Here is a 17,764-nt window from a genome sequence, read left to right as displayed (position 1 = left end):
ACAAATTTGATCCATTTGGCATAGGGATGGCTGCGGGGCGGGTTTGCAATCCTTATCTCTGTCCTCAAATTCTATCCTAGTCCTGATCCTCGCTCCCGGAAGCATCAAATTGGGGTGACAATTTCTTTTAGAGTATGCATGTGTCATTACATACGTCAGTGTCGTCATATCATTCTAGCCTTGAAGCCACATGATAAGGGCCACCTTGGAATAAATTCTAATTTGTTTAAAAAAATAAATAAATAAAGGACTAAGATTGAAAATTGATAAGATAAATTATCAAATAAAAACATAAATGACAAAAATATAGTTTTTTTAGTAAATAATATTGGTTTCTTGTTTTGGTGACAAAGATATGATATTGTAACTTTAGTTATGTATCTTTGTTTTTTTGTGATTTTGGTTCCATGTTATTTTTCGTAGATGATAAAGCGACATTTTATATGGTAACATCATCACATGCATTACACGTAGGTGGTGAGACACATATTCCACATGGAGAATAAAACTATAAACATCCAAACCATTATTTTCAACACACAAAGCAGCTAGTAGGATCACTGGCTTGTGATACAATGCTACATCGATCAGAATCACATCTTTTATATATATATATATATAAACCCTTATTCTCGAGAGTCGGACCAGTGAATTTCCATCTCACCCCAATCCTTTTCAGGCACCCCCAAAGCTTTCCACACGGCCCTGGAAGCGTCAACAATGTTATTCGCACAGGGAGGTTGAAAATCGTGATCCTGATCACAACCCCTCATAGAATCACACTCGTCAATCACCATAGCCTTCACACTTTTCCCATTACCGTGAATCGTGATGTTCTCGAAGCACCTCTTCATCTTACTGAACCATCCGGTGGAAAGTGCGACTATCGGTATGTCATCCGAGTGGTACCTTTTGTCGCACTCAGACGGCCCTCCACCATCTGCCCCGTGGCCAAAGCCGTTGATCGTTAAAACGGCTTTGGTGCGGGCAGAAACGGGGGGCGAGCATTTGTAGACATCATAATGTTTGCCTTCTTCACAGCATTCGGAATCGTTCCCCGTGTTGCATTCATGTTTCGGGGGCTTCTTGCCCTTGATCTTGCCACTAGGCTTGCATGATCCCCCTTCAACAATTAAGATTGAAGTCATTACGAGAGTGCAGAAAAGGAAAACCGAGAGAGCCCGCTTCATCATTTTTTTTTTCTTTTTACTTTTGAGTTCGGTTCTTGACTTGGAAAAATTGCATTTGCTACATGGGGATTTATAGTGTGTAAGTTTAAATAATGCAGTAAAATTCATTTGAATATGTTTCTTAAAATGGAAATTAACGGCAGATTTTTCATTGTTTTTTGGGTCCAACATTGAATCTTTTAATTTGGTCTCAGCGCTAAGTTGATCGGTGCAAACAAGGAAATCCTTTTGATTGTCGGAATCAATTTATCACAAGAAAGAAAATTTTGTTTTGATTCAGAATGCAAACAAAAAGAGATCTGAGTGTATATATATGATTTGCAATCTTTAATCGGCCGCCGGCTGCCGATAAACAACCTATATATCTACTAGCGAATAAATATATGTTTAGTAGCTTAATATAAAATAAATAAGTACATTTATTTTTAGAATTTATGCCACATTATACACTAACTTATCGTACGAACTATCATTGGTTAACCCGTGAAACAAATAAACATATCTATATTTAAATGAAAAATAATATTTTTAGCATAAAATACAATATTATTTTATGAATTATAATGGGTTAGAGATATATTTCATAAAATTGACTCGTAAAACTGTCTCGCATAATATTTTGTGAAAATATATATATACCAATGAGAAATTAATTTTAAAAAAGTCGAATATCCCATATGAAATCCATGTTACTTCTACAGAAGAACAACGTAGAAAAGTGAATATAACGAGTCACGGGGCAAGTGTTCGAAGAGTTCAAATTTTTAAACTTTATTTGTAAATTGTAATCTCAACCAAAATAAAAATTGTAAAAGATGAAATTTGAAAAGTGGTTACAAATCACAAAACAAACAAAACATGCGCATAGGGCCCAACCGGGTTCGAACCGGTGACCTATTGATCTGCAGTCAATTGCTCCTACCACTGAGCTATGGACCCTTACATTCCCTAGAACCGTAAGCTTCTTATTTATAACATGATTTAAATTTTAATGTTTAAAACCCTTCCTGTTCCATACTTGTCCCCGAATAATTTTCAAAAACGTCATTAAGTTGGTATAAGATATTTAACACACTTTCTCACGTCCAAAAATAAATCATTGATGCATGAATTTTAAAAGACATTATCAAGTAGCTTATATGGTACTCCAACATATAACGGTGAGTCTTGACTATTATGTTAAGATAGAGTCTTTGACCTGATTCAATTCTAAAAGTTGTTCAAATATCTCTAAATTTATGTTAATAATAATTTCATGAATCCAACTTTATTTAAATTTAATGAAATACCATACAACTGTTACAATGTTTAGAAAGTGAGAACAAGGAGTACGCCTATTAATTATCTTACATATTTTTATATTATTACTAGATAAATAGAGATAATTTGTATATGATAATTTTATTTAAATATGTTGACATTATTTTTGAAATAAGAATAACTTTTAATAGATTAATAATTAATTATTTGGTTACAAATGAAATCATCACATTTTATTGTCTTTGATTTGAAGACTTTCAGAAATCTTTTTGTATCCATTGATTTTTATCTTCTTAACTCCTTTTTTGTAGTCGGCAATTGGTTCGTCATCTTGAATCTTTATTTCATTTTCGTCTTCATGGATCTTCACGTTTCTGTTGATGTCTAATTCATTTGAATTTCTACCTTTGGTGGTACATTGCTTTGTTTAGTTTGCTTGATAATCTTCTGAGATCTCCGTTTCCTGACATTGACATTTGTTGTTGGATAATTTTCATGTATCTCAATAGCTTCTGTCACAATCTTTAACACTCCATCACGTTTTTCTACTGAAATATCAAACTTGAACAAGAATGTGTGGAACTTGGAGCTTGGTTGATTTAGCAAATTTTATATAGGTTTGTTGGTAAATTTTGCATTGCAAATTATTATTGTTATATTGAAAATCTAAATATTCTATTTATGTAGATATACAATCATTTGTTTGTTTTATCTTATACATGGTCATGAATTTGAATGAAATCTTCAATAGAACACCCAACAAAAGATGCTGCAACTTTTCCAAATAATGTTATTCTTGGCGTCTCACTCCCATCTTCAATTGTGATTGTTATTCTATACATGTAACACAAAGAAGTAAAGTAGTGATCATCTTTTTTTTAGTGTGATCTAAAACTTGGGTTAGGTATTGGTATTTTTTTATTTCCTTGGAATGATCGTAATTGGATAGTTGATGCAATTGGCACAACTTGCTTTGTTGTTTGTTTTTGTAGGCAGCTTGGAAACAATGATCGCTTCATACCATGGAGTAGCTTTGTTTTCGATTCCCCTTATCTTGATCCGTATCAAATAGCAGTTTTCTATGTAAAAATAAGAAGCATTTCGAATCTTGATTTACTTTGAATGTTAGTGTAACGACCCATTACAGGCCCAGTAGACCGCTCATACGGCCCACTGCCCCGATCGACCCAAGGCTATTCCGATATTGGGCTCCCTCAAAGGGGTTTTTTCCCTCACGGGCTTTCCATAGGCGTCGTACGGGTTACTCATAGGATCTCTCCCTCCCTACCAAGGGGTTTCTTTCGCCTCCCCAGGACTCGATCCCATGACCTATAGGATAAGTACATTGATATCAAGAGTCCTGGTACCAATTGAGCTAGTAGCCCAACTGGTATCAAGTCTCTTTGAACTATGTACTTATGCCAGTAGGTCATGGGTTCAAGACTTGGGGAGGTATCACTCCACCATCCTGGTGTGGAGAGAGCCCGTGAGGGAAAAGGCCCCAGAGGGAACCCAAGATGGGACAAGGCCCCCGGAGGAGCCCAAGATCGGGATAGCTCATGGTCGTTACAGTTAGTTGTTAAATTTTTTAATATTTAGCATGGACAAATTATTTGATTTTTGTTTTGTATTATTTAGTAATTAAAACCATTAAGATTCATAAATGTAAATGCGCTTCATCAATTGCCCTTCGTGTATTGTCAAGTCGTCACACATAGTGACATAAATAGTTTCAATTCTAACCAAAATAATTTATATATTACAAATTTTAAGATATGCATGTTTATACTGTGGCATTTTTTATTTAAATTTACCTCATGTTGAAAAGCATAATTGGTCTCATTTGACCTTCTGTTTTATTTGGTATGATGAAATTGCTTAATGACATGACTTTATTTAGTATACCGATCACATCTGTACGCATTTCATTGTTGTTATGCAGATAAATATGACATCAATTTTCAACTGGAAAAAACTATTTATTTGTGATAAGAGAACTTACGCGGAACTTCTTTTGCATTCACGATATTGAGAGTTCGTCGAATTCCTTGAATTTAAATGTTAGGTGTGGCATCTTTAGCATCCGAGGTAGCTTTGCAACTATGGCACCCTTTCCGTAAATTCAGCTCAAATTTGGGGTTGACATTTGAATATATGGACTCTATGAATTTGATAAGAGGGTTGTATGTTATATACCACTTATTGGTTTCCAATAATTTGCGAAAATATTCATTGACAGAAAATCAATCCATGAATTATTATACCCTGTTTTTTGCAAAAAAAAAAAAAAGAAATAAAGATTAATTTGATGGTAAAATACGTAAGTATAAATAGTAAACTTGAGATAAAATAAACTTATATTTGTCTGTTTAATTTTTTTTCAAAGTTAAAGAAATTAGCCTATGCTGAGAAATAATAATTTTTAATTATTTTGATAGTGGAATTATGTTTTTACATCTTTTTGCATTATATATATATATATATATATATATATGTATGTATGTATTAGTTAAAGTAAAACTTAGAAATATAAATGCAAATAATTATCAAAAACAAAAAATAAATGTAAAGGCTAATTATTTTCATATAAAATATATAATATTACAAAAAAATGAAATTATTTATTATCCAATTAAATTTTATTTTTTTGTTGGTTTAGGTTTGACAAATATATCTCTACCCGACAATATAAACTTCATTTTTAATATTTATATGCGAATAAAAAAATGATTTGTATCTCATTTTGGTTCAATTTGTTTTCAACTTTTTCAGTTTGGATTTATGATTTTTTCAAGTCACATTAAAAGTTAACACCCATATATCAAAGTCAGTGACTTGCTGATACATTTTGAACTATGTCGTATTTGATTTTTATAACGAAAACAGAAAATAACTATGTTGTACCTAAAATATTTTTCACATAAAATTTTTTTGCTAACTCAAAATTTAATTTTTTTTTATCATTTTTTGTGCTTCATATATAAATTAATTTATATTTTATAATTTATATGTAAGATAATTAAACGAATAATTAATTATTAATTTTTTAACAATGATTCAACATTTATGAGACAAAAAATGGTATTATAAGATAATTTTAAATAAGCATACTCTATGTTAAATAAAAATATTATAAATTAGTTTGAACATCAAATTTTTTAGGGAAAAATAATTTGATTGATATGATTTAGTTGATATTTTCTTGTAGAAACGTTAATTATCAAATTATAATTTAATGTTTTTTTATGAAAAAACGGTTGAAGTATTAATGTAATCAAATTGATTAAATAAATTAATGATTGTTTTTTCCATTTTTTATGTAATTATTGTGGAATGTATTATTCGAGAATTTTTAAAAAATTAAAATAATAAAATAAAATTGTTACGCAGTTTTACATAAAAAGATACAATAATAAATCATCGTCAATTAATTAATTAATGAGGGCAATATACTAAAATCATAATTCAATTCAATCGCATATTTATATAGATATATATATATATATATATATATAAGAATAAGAAAAAGATAAGGCACAATAAAGATATAATATTTATTTATTTTCAACAAAGAGAAACATTTTGGCAATGTTTCATGTTAAATCCAAATTGCGGGGCCACATCGAATTTTACCATGATCCTTGACACGTCGGTTCCTTGTTAATAATTTTTCTCATTATTCTATTATTTTGCTGTCTGAATAAAAAAATATTATTATATTGTATATATGATAAAACGGATATGTTAACCACCACGCAAAAATGGTTTACGTGCCAATCTATTCACCATTTTTTACTTCCTGAAACTTCTGTCCATTCCCACGTAAGCCCTCTGCTTACTGTTACTGGCAAATATTTCCTCAATCTTGGCAAGAATTTAAAAGGCTGAGTAGGCTGGTTTGATGGGATAAATACCCTTTCCTTTTACTCGAGCTAGCACACAGCAGTACCCTCTGAATTGTTCACTTTTTTTTACCTGGATTCTCTGGTAAAGCTCCTTGCTTGTGGGTGTTTTTCTACGATTTGTGAAAATGTGTTTTTATTTTCGGTTTTGTTTTGATGGGCTGCTTAATTTATGTGGAAATGATGTTTTCTTTTTCTGTTAAAGTTGTTTTTATTTTCGTTTTAGCTTTTTTTTTTTGTATTTGGTTTTACGTGTTACTGTACTGAATTATTGAGTGCTTTTGGATAAGATTAATTATCTGGCGTTGTTTCTTCTGTGTGTTGACTCGCTTGCGCATTTTGGCACTTATGTGAGTAAAGATTTTGTTTTTCCGCTTTTGAGTAAGATGAGACGCTGTACTTGATTTGAAATTTGGAATCGAGAAAAAAATTGAATTTGGTGTATATTGAACCATCGAGGCTCTGTAGTTGAGGCGCCGTCATAATGTATTGCATTGCTTTAAAACTTACATTTTGATTTGAAATTTTTAGTAGTCGGCAAGGCCACTCCGTGTGTCCCCATTCCCATGGAATTCTGTTGGTCTTGTGAGGTTTGAGAATTTGGGTACGTAGGTGACAGAGCCAAAAGTTTATTGAACTCGGGAAAAAGGAATCTCGAAAAATTCGGGAGAGGGAGGGATGGGGGATGGGGGATGGGGTAAATATGTGAGTCTATAGGAAAATGGAAATTTGTAGCATGTTCCATAAAGTTCCCTCTTAACACGATTACTATTGCGTTCCAGTCATTTTTGGTTGGATGGTTCGGGTTTTATGGTTTGATTTGCAATCATTTCGATCCTTCCTATTTCCTTGTTGCATTTTATTTGGTTTTTTTCTTGGCAACTTCATAGCTGCTTCGTATTTATTTCTTGTTTTGCTCTGTAATAACAGATTCTTGTAATGTAATCATCGTTATCTTTCGGATTTTATAGCTTTTGGGAACAAAAAGAGGTTGAGAAGCATTACGAAGTCTGAGTTATTAACTAAGAAACTTGGTGCAATGGGAGGTTGCTGTTGTTCTTCTAGGAAGGCTCAGTTTCACGGAACGCCAGTGTATTATTATGTGAGTGATCTTATTTATCGATCTTACCAAGCTTATTTTGAAATTTTTTTGCTAATGACCCTCAGGTGATATTTTAATATCCTTGTACGTGTCTTTCTTTGTTAGTATTTCTAATCTTCATGGACATTTGGTTTATAGTAATATATAGTTTCCCCTTTTTAGAGCATGTGAGCTAAAAAAAGCTTGTTAAAATCAATATTTCTTTTAGTTATTTGAACTCCATGGAAATATGGTATTGGAGATCTTAGGAAGCAATCTCATTACATTTGGTTTGCCATTTTCATGTTAAGGACATTGCCAGTTTTTTTATGATCGATTCTAATATGTGAACTCCATTCCACAGTATCCACAAGGTTCAGAAGAGCATGATTCCCTGACATCTCATGATGGTATAGCTACCGTACGAGCTTCTGCATTGTTAATCGACTTGAACCTAAATATGTCAACTCCCGACACTTATCGATCCCCTCCCGCACCTCTCCCATATGATGTAGTTTTTGGTCGCCCAGAATCTACTGATCCCCAGTCTGGAGAAGTGACCTTAAGTGCGCATACTCTTGAGAAGCCTAGTTGCATAGTTCTTAAAGAAGCAAATTGCTTAAAAGAAACAGAAATTCTTCCCATTTCTCCGAGGAAAGTGGATCTTGAATTTTTTAAGTCGGAACCGCTTCCGGTTTCAACATATGAAGATGACCCATGTCCCACCTGTCTTGAAGGTGAATACTGTTTGATATTTTGTTCCCAGAAGTATGCTACATCTGTCTTTACATTTTCAGTTTCACAGTGTGGCTAGTTATTACGTTTTCAATTGGCTACTTCTGATATAAAGTCTGAAGCTTCTTGGCTCAAATGCGGTTGACTCATACTTATTATAATGCGGTTGACTCATACTTATTATACAGCTAAATAGAATATTCTAGAGCCTAACATTATTGCTTACTTGGTATATAATCTAAGTGGTGTTAAAAGATTAATGAACTCTATGAAGCTTCACTTGTTGGAGACTGAGAACTTATTTCATACTACTTTCAACGAATAGCCGTGCAATGTATATACTAGTGGATCACTTTCTCACAAGCACTTTCATTTTAGTCAACTTATATAATGGTTAACTATTTGTTCTTGTCCGCTGTCTTAATCTTTCTATTCTTCGCAAATTTGCTTGCAGAGTATGACAAGGAGAATCCTAAAATCTTGACCAAGTGCTGCCATCACTTTCACCTTTCATGCATACTCGAATGGAAGGAAAGAAGCAACACGTGCCCCATCTGCGATCAGGTTCGTCACTACTACACGTTCTCTATCACAAAACTTAGATATGTAAAGCTGCAAAGTTTAGGAATGGACATTTAATTCTTGAACCTGCAGGAAATGATATATGAACGTCTATGAAACTTCCAACGTTCAAACTTTTGGCTGCTTGATTTGTAGCTTGCCGATGCGAATACCAGGAGGACCATGCCATTCTTTACTCTATGTCGGATTCGAAGACCAGTCTCAAATGCATTCATTGATCCTGAATTCAAAATTTGTAAATTATCCATGTAATATACATGTCAAACAACTCAAATCTCCCCAAGGCATACCGGTGTCTTATTTGACTCGATTTCTTCCTCTCCATATACATAAGTAGTGATTTTTTGGACCTTGGGAGCCAGGTGCAGCGAAATTGTGCGCGTCATATTCAGTGTTGTAAATTGTGAAGATTTAAAGAATGTATACATATGTGCACGCTTCTTATTTATTTTCCAGAAGCTTATTTGTGCTGGAACTGTGTGTTTTTATACATTTATCGATTCAGTTCACCAATACTGGTAGCTGTTTATTCAAGCTTGTGGATAAATCCCATGTTGCATGACTGTATATTGAGTTGGTGATTTTACATCCAAGGTGTTCAATTTTTAAAAATTTTAAATACCGCTATTACTTTGTTTATATAGTATTTCAAGATGGTGACGAGAAATTAAATTTAAAAGAAATTATTTTTTGGGACAGTAGTAAATTTAGAAAATAACGCAACATGATTTTTTCTGACATAAACTTCAATATTATAAATTAATAATTAACTATTGTAAAAAATTAACTTAACTCTTTACTGCTACAGACACTACTAAATTAACGAAAAATGAGCAATAAATTATTATCGATATACTTTTATTTGATATGTCCTTGTCAGAAAAATCCTTCTTTGCCTCGTTGATCCATAAAAATATGTTTCTCACTCTCGGGTCTCGGACGAAAATCGATATAAAAATTTAAAATATGATATTGATATATGATATTTGAATATTGAATATTTCATACCTGATATTAATATATGATTTTTTAGTATTCAAATATATATAACAATTATTGATTTTAATGACTTATATATTTTTTCGGATGAAAATCGATACAAAATATTGAAAATATGATATTAACATATGACATTTGATTATGAACTCTTTCAAATCTAGTATTAATATATGATATTTGATAATTCAAAAAAATATAAAAAAAATGTTGATATTAATATAATTGTTGCGATTTTATGGTCAAAATCTTATCTTTTGTATAAAATCTATAATAATTGATACTCGAATATCATATATCAGTATCATATTTTGTTTTGTACCTATTTTCATCTATAAAAGATATGTGAGCCTAAAGAGTGCAAAATTTTTTTTGTGTGAACCAAGAGGCGCGAAAACTTTTTTCTCTAATAAAAACTAAAAGCAACTTTATGTTTGGATTTAACAATTTAAAAACAAATCTTCCTTGATCAACGTATTCCACGAAAACAAAAGACAAAAATTTATGTGAGACGGTCTTACGGGTCGTATTTTATAAGACGCATCTCTTATTTGGGTCATCCATGAAAAAATATTACTTTTTATGCTAAAAGTATTACTTTTTTATTGTGAATATCGGTAAGGTTGACCCCTCTCAAACATAAATATTCGTGAAACCGTCTCACAAAAGATCTACTCAAAAGATAAATGACATAAATGAGTAGCGTTGTCAAAATGGTTTAGGCTCACATGGATGACTTGTCCCGTCAAATAGGTGGGATTAAGTTGGCAATATCTCAATTCATCTCACCACGCGAAAGGCGGGTTGTGACGGGTTGCGACCCAACCCGCCTTCTGCTGATCGGTTTTGACAGCTTCAAAGAGATTCTAATTGTTCCGATTTGAGCAACTTAATTGTCCATTTATTTGAGTATCAAATTAGTCCCCTAACATTTAAAAATAAATAAAATAAAATAAGGCCCCTAACTGGTGTATAGGTAATTGATATTCAATCCTTCTGTACAATAGTTGTTACGTGTAATAGTTCTAAGACAATTTTTACATATAATAATAACAGATTTAACTTTTTTGAGGAAAAATGATAGCACTAATAGAATTATATTATAGAATTAATTTGGATACTAAATAAATGACCAAAAACGTCTCCCACCTTAATAAAATTTTTCTGTATCGGTTTTTAAGGACCACCATTTTGGGCCATGTAAATGGGCTTTCGGAGGAAATGGAAACAATATAAAAGATACTAATCATCGTATTTTGGGCTAATTTAATGGCCCAAAAAAAGCTAACAACCAGCAGCCCAAAAAAATAGGTGGCAGGAGCATAATAAATGCACTAGCTCCCACTGGAGCAGCAAGATTCACGGGGAATTCCTTGTAGAAAATTCACTGATTTTTAGCGAGGATTCAGGATTCAAAGAGTATGTTCAATCTATGTTTTTTAGTTTTATTTCAAAATTTTCCTTCGTTAGTTCGTTGAGAATTTGCTCCAATTTTCTACCTATTAATTTGCCGTTATTTCCATGGTGGTTCCGGTTTAAATTCATCGGAATGCGTCATTGTTATGGCATATGGGAATGGTTAGAACTTAGAATTGGGGAAAGAACAAAGAATCGCTCACTGCCAAAGAACTATAAAACGCGAAGTGTTAGGATTCTTTCACTTTTAGTAGTGTGTTTGATATACTGGTAGAAAAGAATCCTAAATAATTTAAAACCTTTTCCCTTTGACTTATTAATGTTACTTCTATGTTGTGATTGGGTTTGAATGATTTGGTTGAGGTTCGGCATTTGATATTCTCAATTTTTTATTCACCATTATGGCCTATGGACGTTAACATACTTTTCGAGAAAATAAAAAGGAAGGGTTTTTTGGGTGACATAAGAGGTTTAAGCAAATAGAGCATTTGATGATAAATTATTTCTAAGCTAACACCACTCTTTGATATGATGACAATATTTTCAACGGTGGATTGAGTTTGATTTTGAAGATGATGAACCGAAGAACCGCTAGATGCACCATAATCAACATGATTAGTCATTGTTTGAATTCATTTTGCCTTTCTTTTAATTAGTTCAATAGCATTTAATTGTACATAACAAATACGGCAGAGAGCTAGTTGTATAAAGCTTGTGGCAAGCACTAACATGGGCCAGGATTACAGGTCAGGGCTTAATTTACTCACTGCAGTATTGCCACTCAATTCTAAGGTATATTTTCACTTGTTCACATCTGCGCACGCACATTCACTCTTGGTAATTCTTTCTCTTGTCTTTGCCAGTGGGAAGGGATTAATCATATATGGGAGTGATTGATTTATTCTGCAACACTTCAACCATATGCATTGACATGCCAAACCTCACTCGCAGTTGTTGTTCATTTAGACAGAGTAAAATTAGGGTTATGTCCTTCTCTGTCTTGCCTGATTCCGTAAAAGTGGATGATAGTCAACAGGATTGTGGCTTCTCATTGACTGGGGATTCTTTTATTAGACCCCACCTCCATAAATTGTCATCTTATCAACCTATTCTTCCATTTGAGGTGTGTGAAATCTCTCCCTTTTTCCAGTTAAATGTTATAGCATGGTTTCATATATTTGTCTTCTCCCGTTTTGCCTGTTAATTTTGTGTGAGGCTCTCCCTCATCTTTGGAGTAACAGCAAAGTCGTAATCATCATTATGGTTGATTATGATGACTATGGTAAAGATGGGTGTATCCTACATGTTATAATATTGTCTGCCAGCAGTGTCTATTGGTTTGTTCTGTTTTTCTCTTTTTTGAATATTACTTACTACATTCCTTCGGATGACACCTGATAGGGTAGGCAAAATGAACTACGAGTAATTAATTTGAAAATTCTTAAATGGTATAACGTGTGAGATGAATATAATGGCAATATATTCCATTCTCCTATGTGATAGACTCATTAAATCTGATCGAGTCCTGGTATATGAATGTTTGTTAGTTGATTGTCTTTCTGAGAGAAGTTAATTGCCATTTGATTTAATGATATGTTGCATGTCAGTTTGGATTAAAAAGTAATTGTATGCGTGCTAGGTTTTGTCTATTTGTCTCGGTAGGAAGCCTGAAGACATAGTAAAACTAGATGTGAATGAAAACCCTTATGGTCCTCCACCAGAGGTATGGATAATGCTGCATAAAGTCTTTGTTTTATGCATCTGTTGATTTGTGTATATATCTTTATCAATCCATCTCCGCGTGCATGCATTTTGTTGGATTTTTTTAACACATTTCCAGTTTCTTGTAGGTTTTTGAAGCTTTGGGATCAATGAGATTCCCTTATGTATATCCTGATCCTGAAAGTCGTTGATTGCGAGCAGCACTTGGCACTTGCTGAAGATTCTGGTATTGAAGCTGAATATATCCTCGTTTGATGTGGTGCAGATGAATTAATTGATTTGATAATGAGGTTCATGGCATGGTACTTTGTAAATGTTATTCTATCTTTATTTTGTTTTTTATGGCTTGATATGTTTCTCTAACCATTGATTGATTTTTAATGTACTTTTGATAATATCATTGATGTATTAAAGTTCGCAAACGACTTGTAAATAATCGAACAAAATAAGATGGGGATTCAGTTAGACTTGAAGTATATTCTAACATTTCGAACTTGGCTTGAGTTAGCTAATTATGATTCAAATAGCTTGATTTGTTCGCACTGCTAGTCTCATCAATGTAGTATAAAATAAAACGATCATGAATGCTACGAAATGAAGCTTTAATTGATTCTGCTAATATGTGGTCATAAGAAAGTAAAAAATGTTGAAAGTCCTATGTTTCAAGTTGCTTCTGCTATCATGCCTACATGGGAGTGATGAGACGGTCCAAAACTTCATTTTTCTTGGGAATTAAGTATTTATATAAATGATAGTGATTCGATTGTCCACCTATTACTGACCAATTATATTTTATTTCCACCCTCCCCAGCTTTCACCATTGTTTTTTTCATTTTCTTCGTGAAATTATTTACCTTTTGGCATTACATTCCTACAAATGGTATCAGCACTAAGTTCACGTCTTTGATTGCCACATCGCGAGTTGGAGCACTTTTTAGGGGGAAAGTATTGTCGAAATCGTCCTATGTGTTTGTGTAGCATAACGATTGAAATGTGGCACTTTGTTGGTATAAATTGAAGTATTTGAGTGTAGTATAGTTTCTATACAAATTATAATTTCTACTATAGCACGAGATGCTTGATCCTACGAACGAATTATAAGCAGTCATGCTTCCTCCTTGCATGCAGGAAGACCTCGCGAAAATGGGAGTGATGATTCGTCACTACAGCAACAAAGAATTGGCTGGTTACCTTCGTGTTTCTGTAGGCAAGCCGGAGCATACAGATGTTTTAATTGGTGTCTCAAACGCCTCTATTGATCGGATCTATGTATACCATTGGATATCGTGTTCTACGTTTCAACACTGCGGCTGGTGGCTGGTGTTGTTTTGCTGCACCAGAAATGTATGTAGCAAATGTGCATTTTGATTTGTTTCCCCTTCGCTCGGAAAAAGTACTCTCTGACTTACATGAAGAAATCTCAAAACAATTGGGTAATGTTTGGTTGCTCTGATGATATAATTGGATTATTTCCCCATCAAATGTTTATTTGCAATTTTATATATTCAATCAAATCATTAATTATTTATTTAACATATTAATTTTCATATCTTTATTTATATTAATTATTAATAAAAAAAATATAATTTTATCATGTGAATTGTGATCAATCAAACCGAATCACGAAAGTTGGGTACCACTTGAGGATGATAAAGACCATGCATAGCATTGTCTGTGCTAGCTAGCGACATTGAGAAATCAAATTTGATGTAGGCTACTTGTTTAAATTAATTATTACTTGGCGGAGCCAGAAATATGGTTCTGCCCGTACTGAAATTTTAAACTCTAAGATATTTTAATATTTTAAATTGATATATCCAGATTAATATCATATTATTCCAAAATTATACAAAATTTACATATATATTTTTTAAAAAAAAATTGTACCACCCTAAACTAAAATATGGGTAAAGGAGCATGTGGCTCCGCCCCTGCTCCTCCTTATGTGTACATATATTAAACACGTAGATTTGTTTTTATCATTAAAATTTGGAAAAACCAATTATATATATAAAATTTCTATTTTATCCGAAATATCCCAGTCGATCTGTGAGGACATTGAAAGCTCGAACCCAGATTTGTGTTGGAAGGGAAATCAATGACATGAGAATCTCTCAAACTTCTAAAGTAAAAGAAACGATCTGTTAATTAAATGAAAGTGGTTCCTTGTCTGAAATTCTTACAGCAGCTTCTTCATTCTTATACATAAATAGGAATGTGTTTGCAGAGATGACCCGGAAGTCCATGGAACCAACGTGACTCACGTAGTGCACTTATGTTGATCAACAGGTCAGTCGATAATCTGCCCACCAATCCCGTCGGAGCCAAGCGTCGACCCTTTTCAGCTAACGTTGGATCAATCGAAATGATTTGTCTCATCGTCTGCTGTGATGGATAAGGAATTCCATTGATTTACAACAGAATCCTTGTCTGGTAACCCCGATCGTGAATCGTAAATGATTTGTTTGTATTATAGGCGTTTGTTTTATGGGGTTAAAATAATATCCAGCACCCCTATGAATTATTTTTTTTTTTTTATAATGCCTATGAAAGTTTTAAGTGACATAAAACCTCAATAGGAAAAATTAATAAGCTATCAAACCCTCTACTTTTCAAGAAAGTAGGTAAACACCCTGTGTGGAAAATTATCAAATTTTTAAATAAATATTTTCATATAAATTTAAAAATACTAGATATCTTGTGAGATGGTTTCACGGATCTTTATTCGTGAGACGCGTCAATCTTTCTCATATTTACAATAAAATGTAATTTTTTTGCATAAAAAATAATATTTTTCACGAATGATCAAAATATAATATATGTATCATAAAATTGACTTGTGAGATCATCCTACGTAAGTTTTTGTGATTAAAAAATACCCTCAAGCTCTTTCATAAATATTTGTTGACTAGTTTATTTTTCTGAATTTAATATAATATTTTATACGAGATTATTTTCTGACATATAAAATAGTATAAACATAAAAAACAGGAAAAAAGGGGAGGATTATCCTCGAGAAGGCACTATTTGAAATAGTGACCTGACCCACATAATTTATCATTTTTTAATTATTTTTTATTCGTTGAAAGAGATATTTTAACAAAATATCAAAATAAATTAATAATAATATCAGTAATAGCAAATTAATTTAGAATAATGATATTTAAAATAAAAAATTAATGAATAATAAATATGTAAAAATATTTAATAAATAACAATTTTTTTAAAAAAATTGACATAATTATAAAAATTATAATAATATAAGTAAAAACCATAATAATATTTTACTTTATTATTATTTTAATAATTTATTTTTGTTAATTGTATTTATTTTTGCAATATCTTAAATTTGAATGAAAAAAGGCCCAACTCGAGACCCTCTATTAAATATACGAACAAAGGTTTTTACTCAAAAACTATAGGGTGGTTTGTTAATTTATGTGAAAAATGTAAAAAAATATGGCAAATTTTCAAATACTTTTTTTTTAAAAAAAAACTGGAGATTTATTAGTTTATTGATTTTTTTAAAGAAGTTTTATGTCACTAAATAGTTTCACAAGGAGCAAGATGTCATTAACCCTCGTTTACAAACATATGTTTCGAGATATATTATTTTGTCTAATAATTAATGGCAAAAACGTATGTGAGACGGTCTCACGAGTCGTATTTTGTGAGACTTATTTTTTATTTGAATCATCCACGAAAAAGTATTACTTTTTATGCTAAAAGTATTACTCGTCTCACAGATAAAGATTTGTGAGCATGTCTCACAAGAGACCTACTCTTAATTAATTTACAATAGTTTATGGGTAGAAAATTCGAAATATATTAGATTATATAACAATATAAATAATAATATAATAACAATGTATTTTTAAAGAGAGATGAAATTTGAATAAAATAAACTAGCTAGCCATGATTATATCATGAGGTGTGAAAGGGAAAAAAAGGAAAAAAGAAAAAGTATAATTATTTAAAAAATGGTAATATTTTTTAGAAAAAAAATCTAACATTACCTTATTTTAAAAATAAAATAAAATAGTATTATATGTATCTTTCTTTGCACGGCTCCACGCAAATCCCTGTTGGATTGTACAATTTTCTCCACGGGCTTGGGGATTTGCGAAGAAAATTCGAAACGAGGATGGAGATTTTCGATTTTTTCGAGTTCGAGAAATTTTTAAAATTTTCGAAATAGTACGGTATGGGTATGAGAATATTATCCTCGTCCTTGAATCCGTCCCAAAAATAATATTAATAATAAAAATAATAATATTAATAGTATAACTAATAATAATAAATTTTGGTTCGATGAATCTTCGTACTTGTCCTTATGTTGTCTCATTAATATTTTTGAAATGAAAATAGCTGCAGAAATGAAGATTTGATCCTCGCGATCGAAAAACGAAAATCGGGGCATATATGAATACACAAATAGAATTCGAGGACTAGGTTAACAAACTCACCTCCACCCTGTCCCATCGTCATCCATATCTCCTGCCCCACAGGCTACAAACTTTACAAGTAATACTAATATAATAATCATTGGTGCAATAATTGGTTTGGCGAAAACAATAACGAATTTTATTATATTTAAAAAATAATGAATTTTATTATATCGACACAAATAAAATAGGAATTTTGCGAAGTAAATATTTAATTTGAATAAAAAATTGGGATTAAATATAATTTTTTAAAAATGGGCCTAAATATCGTGCGCTATGGGCGAGGAATCTTTATTTTATTACAGAAATGATACTTTGAAAAAAAATATTCTATTAAGTTTGATTCTTTGGGAAAATACTAATTTCTATAATTTTCTATATCAAATTAAATTTATATTATTTTTAAATAATGAACTTACGGTGATAAGTTCAAAA

At 31.9% G+C, this 17,764-nt stretch overlaps 3 protein-coding genes and 1 non-coding gene across 16 annotated transcripts; 2 read left to right on the top strand and 2 right to left on the bottom strand.

Moving 5' to 3' along the window:
* Window positions 1-626: 626 nt before the first annotated feature.
* LOC142526081 (putative ripening-related protein 1) lies at window positions 627-1,211 on the bottom strand. Its single transcript, XM_075630350.1, has one exon. It carries the CDS (start codon window positions 1,191-1,193, stop codon window positions 627-629), a length of 567 nt encoding a protein of 188 aa, XP_075486465.1. The 5' UTR covers window positions 1,194-1,211.
* Window positions 1,212-2,056: 845 nt separating this feature from the next.
* TRNAC-GCA (transfer RNA cysteine (anticodon GCA)) lies at window positions 2,057-2,129 on the bottom strand. Its single transcript has one exon. It is a non-coding gene; the product is annotated as a tRNA-Cys (tRNA).
* Window positions 2,130-6,207: 4,078 nt separating this feature from the next.
* On the top strand, window positions 6,208-9,284 carry LOC142527761 (putative E3 ubiquitin-protein ligase RHB1A). Of its 6 annotated transcripts, XM_075632683.1 has the most exons (6): window positions 6,208-6,437; window positions 7,283-7,454; window positions 7,798-7,843; window positions 7,949-8,170; window positions 8,623-8,732; window positions 8,823-9,284. In XM_075632683.1, the coding sequence occupies exons 2-6, from the start codon at window positions 7,392-7,394 to the stop codon at window positions 8,844-8,846; spliced, it is 465 nt and encodes a 154-aa protein (XP_075488798.1). In that variant the 5' UTR covers window positions 6,208-6,437; window positions 7,283-7,391; the 3' UTR covers window positions 8,847-9,284. The 6 variants fall into 6 exon arrangements, with proteins under 6 accessions (XP_075488798.1, XP_075488797.1, XP_075488793.1 ...); XM_075632682.1 differs by having other exon boundaries at window positions 6,210-6,437; window positions 7,324-7,454; window positions 7,798-8,170; XM_075632678.1 differs by having other exon boundaries at window positions 6,210-6,437; window positions 7,798-8,170.
* Window positions 9,285-11,056: 1,772 nt separating this feature from the next.
* LOC142528101 (histidinol-phosphate aminotransferase, chloroplastic-like) lies at window positions 11,057-14,366 on the top strand. Of its 8 annotated transcripts, none has more exons than XR_012815613.1 (6): window positions 11,057-11,165; window positions 11,909-11,954; window positions 12,129-12,285; window positions 12,802-12,885; window positions 13,013-13,186; window positions 14,013-14,366. XR_012815613.1 is itself a non-coding variant. In XM_075633172.1 (5 exons), exons 2-4 carry the CDS (start codon window positions 12,046-12,048, stop codon window positions 13,073-13,075), a joined length of 387 nt encoding a protein of 128 aa, XP_075489287.1. In that variant the 5' UTR covers window positions 11,057-11,165; window positions 11,856-12,045; the 3' UTR covers window positions 13,076-13,110; window positions 14,013-14,366. The 8 variants fall into 8 exon arrangements, 1 of the variants encoding a protein (XP_075489287.1); XR_012815612.1 differs by having other exon boundaries at window positions 11,856-11,954; XR_012815609.1 differs by having other exon boundaries at window positions 11,058-11,165; window positions 11,856-11,954; window positions 12,026-12,285.
* Window positions 14,367-17,764: the final 3,398 nt, after the last annotated feature.

The sequence above is a fragment of the Primulina tabacum genome, chromosome 15, assembly GCF_025594145.1.
Source record: "Primulina tabacum isolate GXHZ01 chromosome 15, ASM2559414v2, whole genome shotgun sequence".
Taxonomy (NCBI): domain Eukaryota; kingdom Viridiplantae; phylum Streptophyta; class Magnoliopsida; order Lamiales; family Gesneriaceae; genus Primulina; species Primulina tabacum.
This window is presented reverse-complemented; position numbering and strand designations above follow the sequence as displayed.

What these genes read in the sequence shown, in the direction of transcription:
- LOC142526081 (XM_075630350.1), bottom strand. Translation starts at nt 1,193, where the DNA reads ATGATGAAGCGGGCTCTCTCGGTTTTCCTTTTCTGCACTCTCGTAATG.
- LOC142527761 (XM_075632682.1), top strand. Translation starts at nt 7,392, where the DNA reads ATGGGAGGTTGCTGTTGTTCTTCTAGGAAGGCTCAGTTTCACGGAACG. An exon ending in GAACGCCAGTGTATTATTAT is followed by an intron (nt 7,455 to 7,797) that starts GTGAGTGATCTT and finishes TCCATTCCACAG; the next exon opens with TATCCACAAGGTTCAGAAGA. An exon ending in CGTGCCCCATCTGCGATCAG is followed by an intron (nt 8,733 to 8,822) that starts GTTCGTCACTAC and finishes TTGAACCTGCAG; the next exon opens with GAAATGATATATGAACGTCT.
- LOC142528101 (XM_075633172.1), top strand. Translation starts at nt 12,046, where the DNA reads ATGGGAGTGATTGATTTATTCTGCAACACTTCAACCATATGCATTGAC. An exon ending in AACCTATTCTTCCATTTGAG is followed by an intron (nt 12,286 to 12,801) that starts GTGTGTGAAATC and finishes TATGCGTGCTAG; the next exon opens with GTTTTGTCTATTTGTCTCGG. An exon ending in CTTATGGTCCTCCACCAGAG is followed by an intron (nt 12,886 to 13,012) that starts GTATGGATAATG and finishes AGTTTCTTGTAG; the next exon opens with GTTTTTGAAGCTTTGGGATC.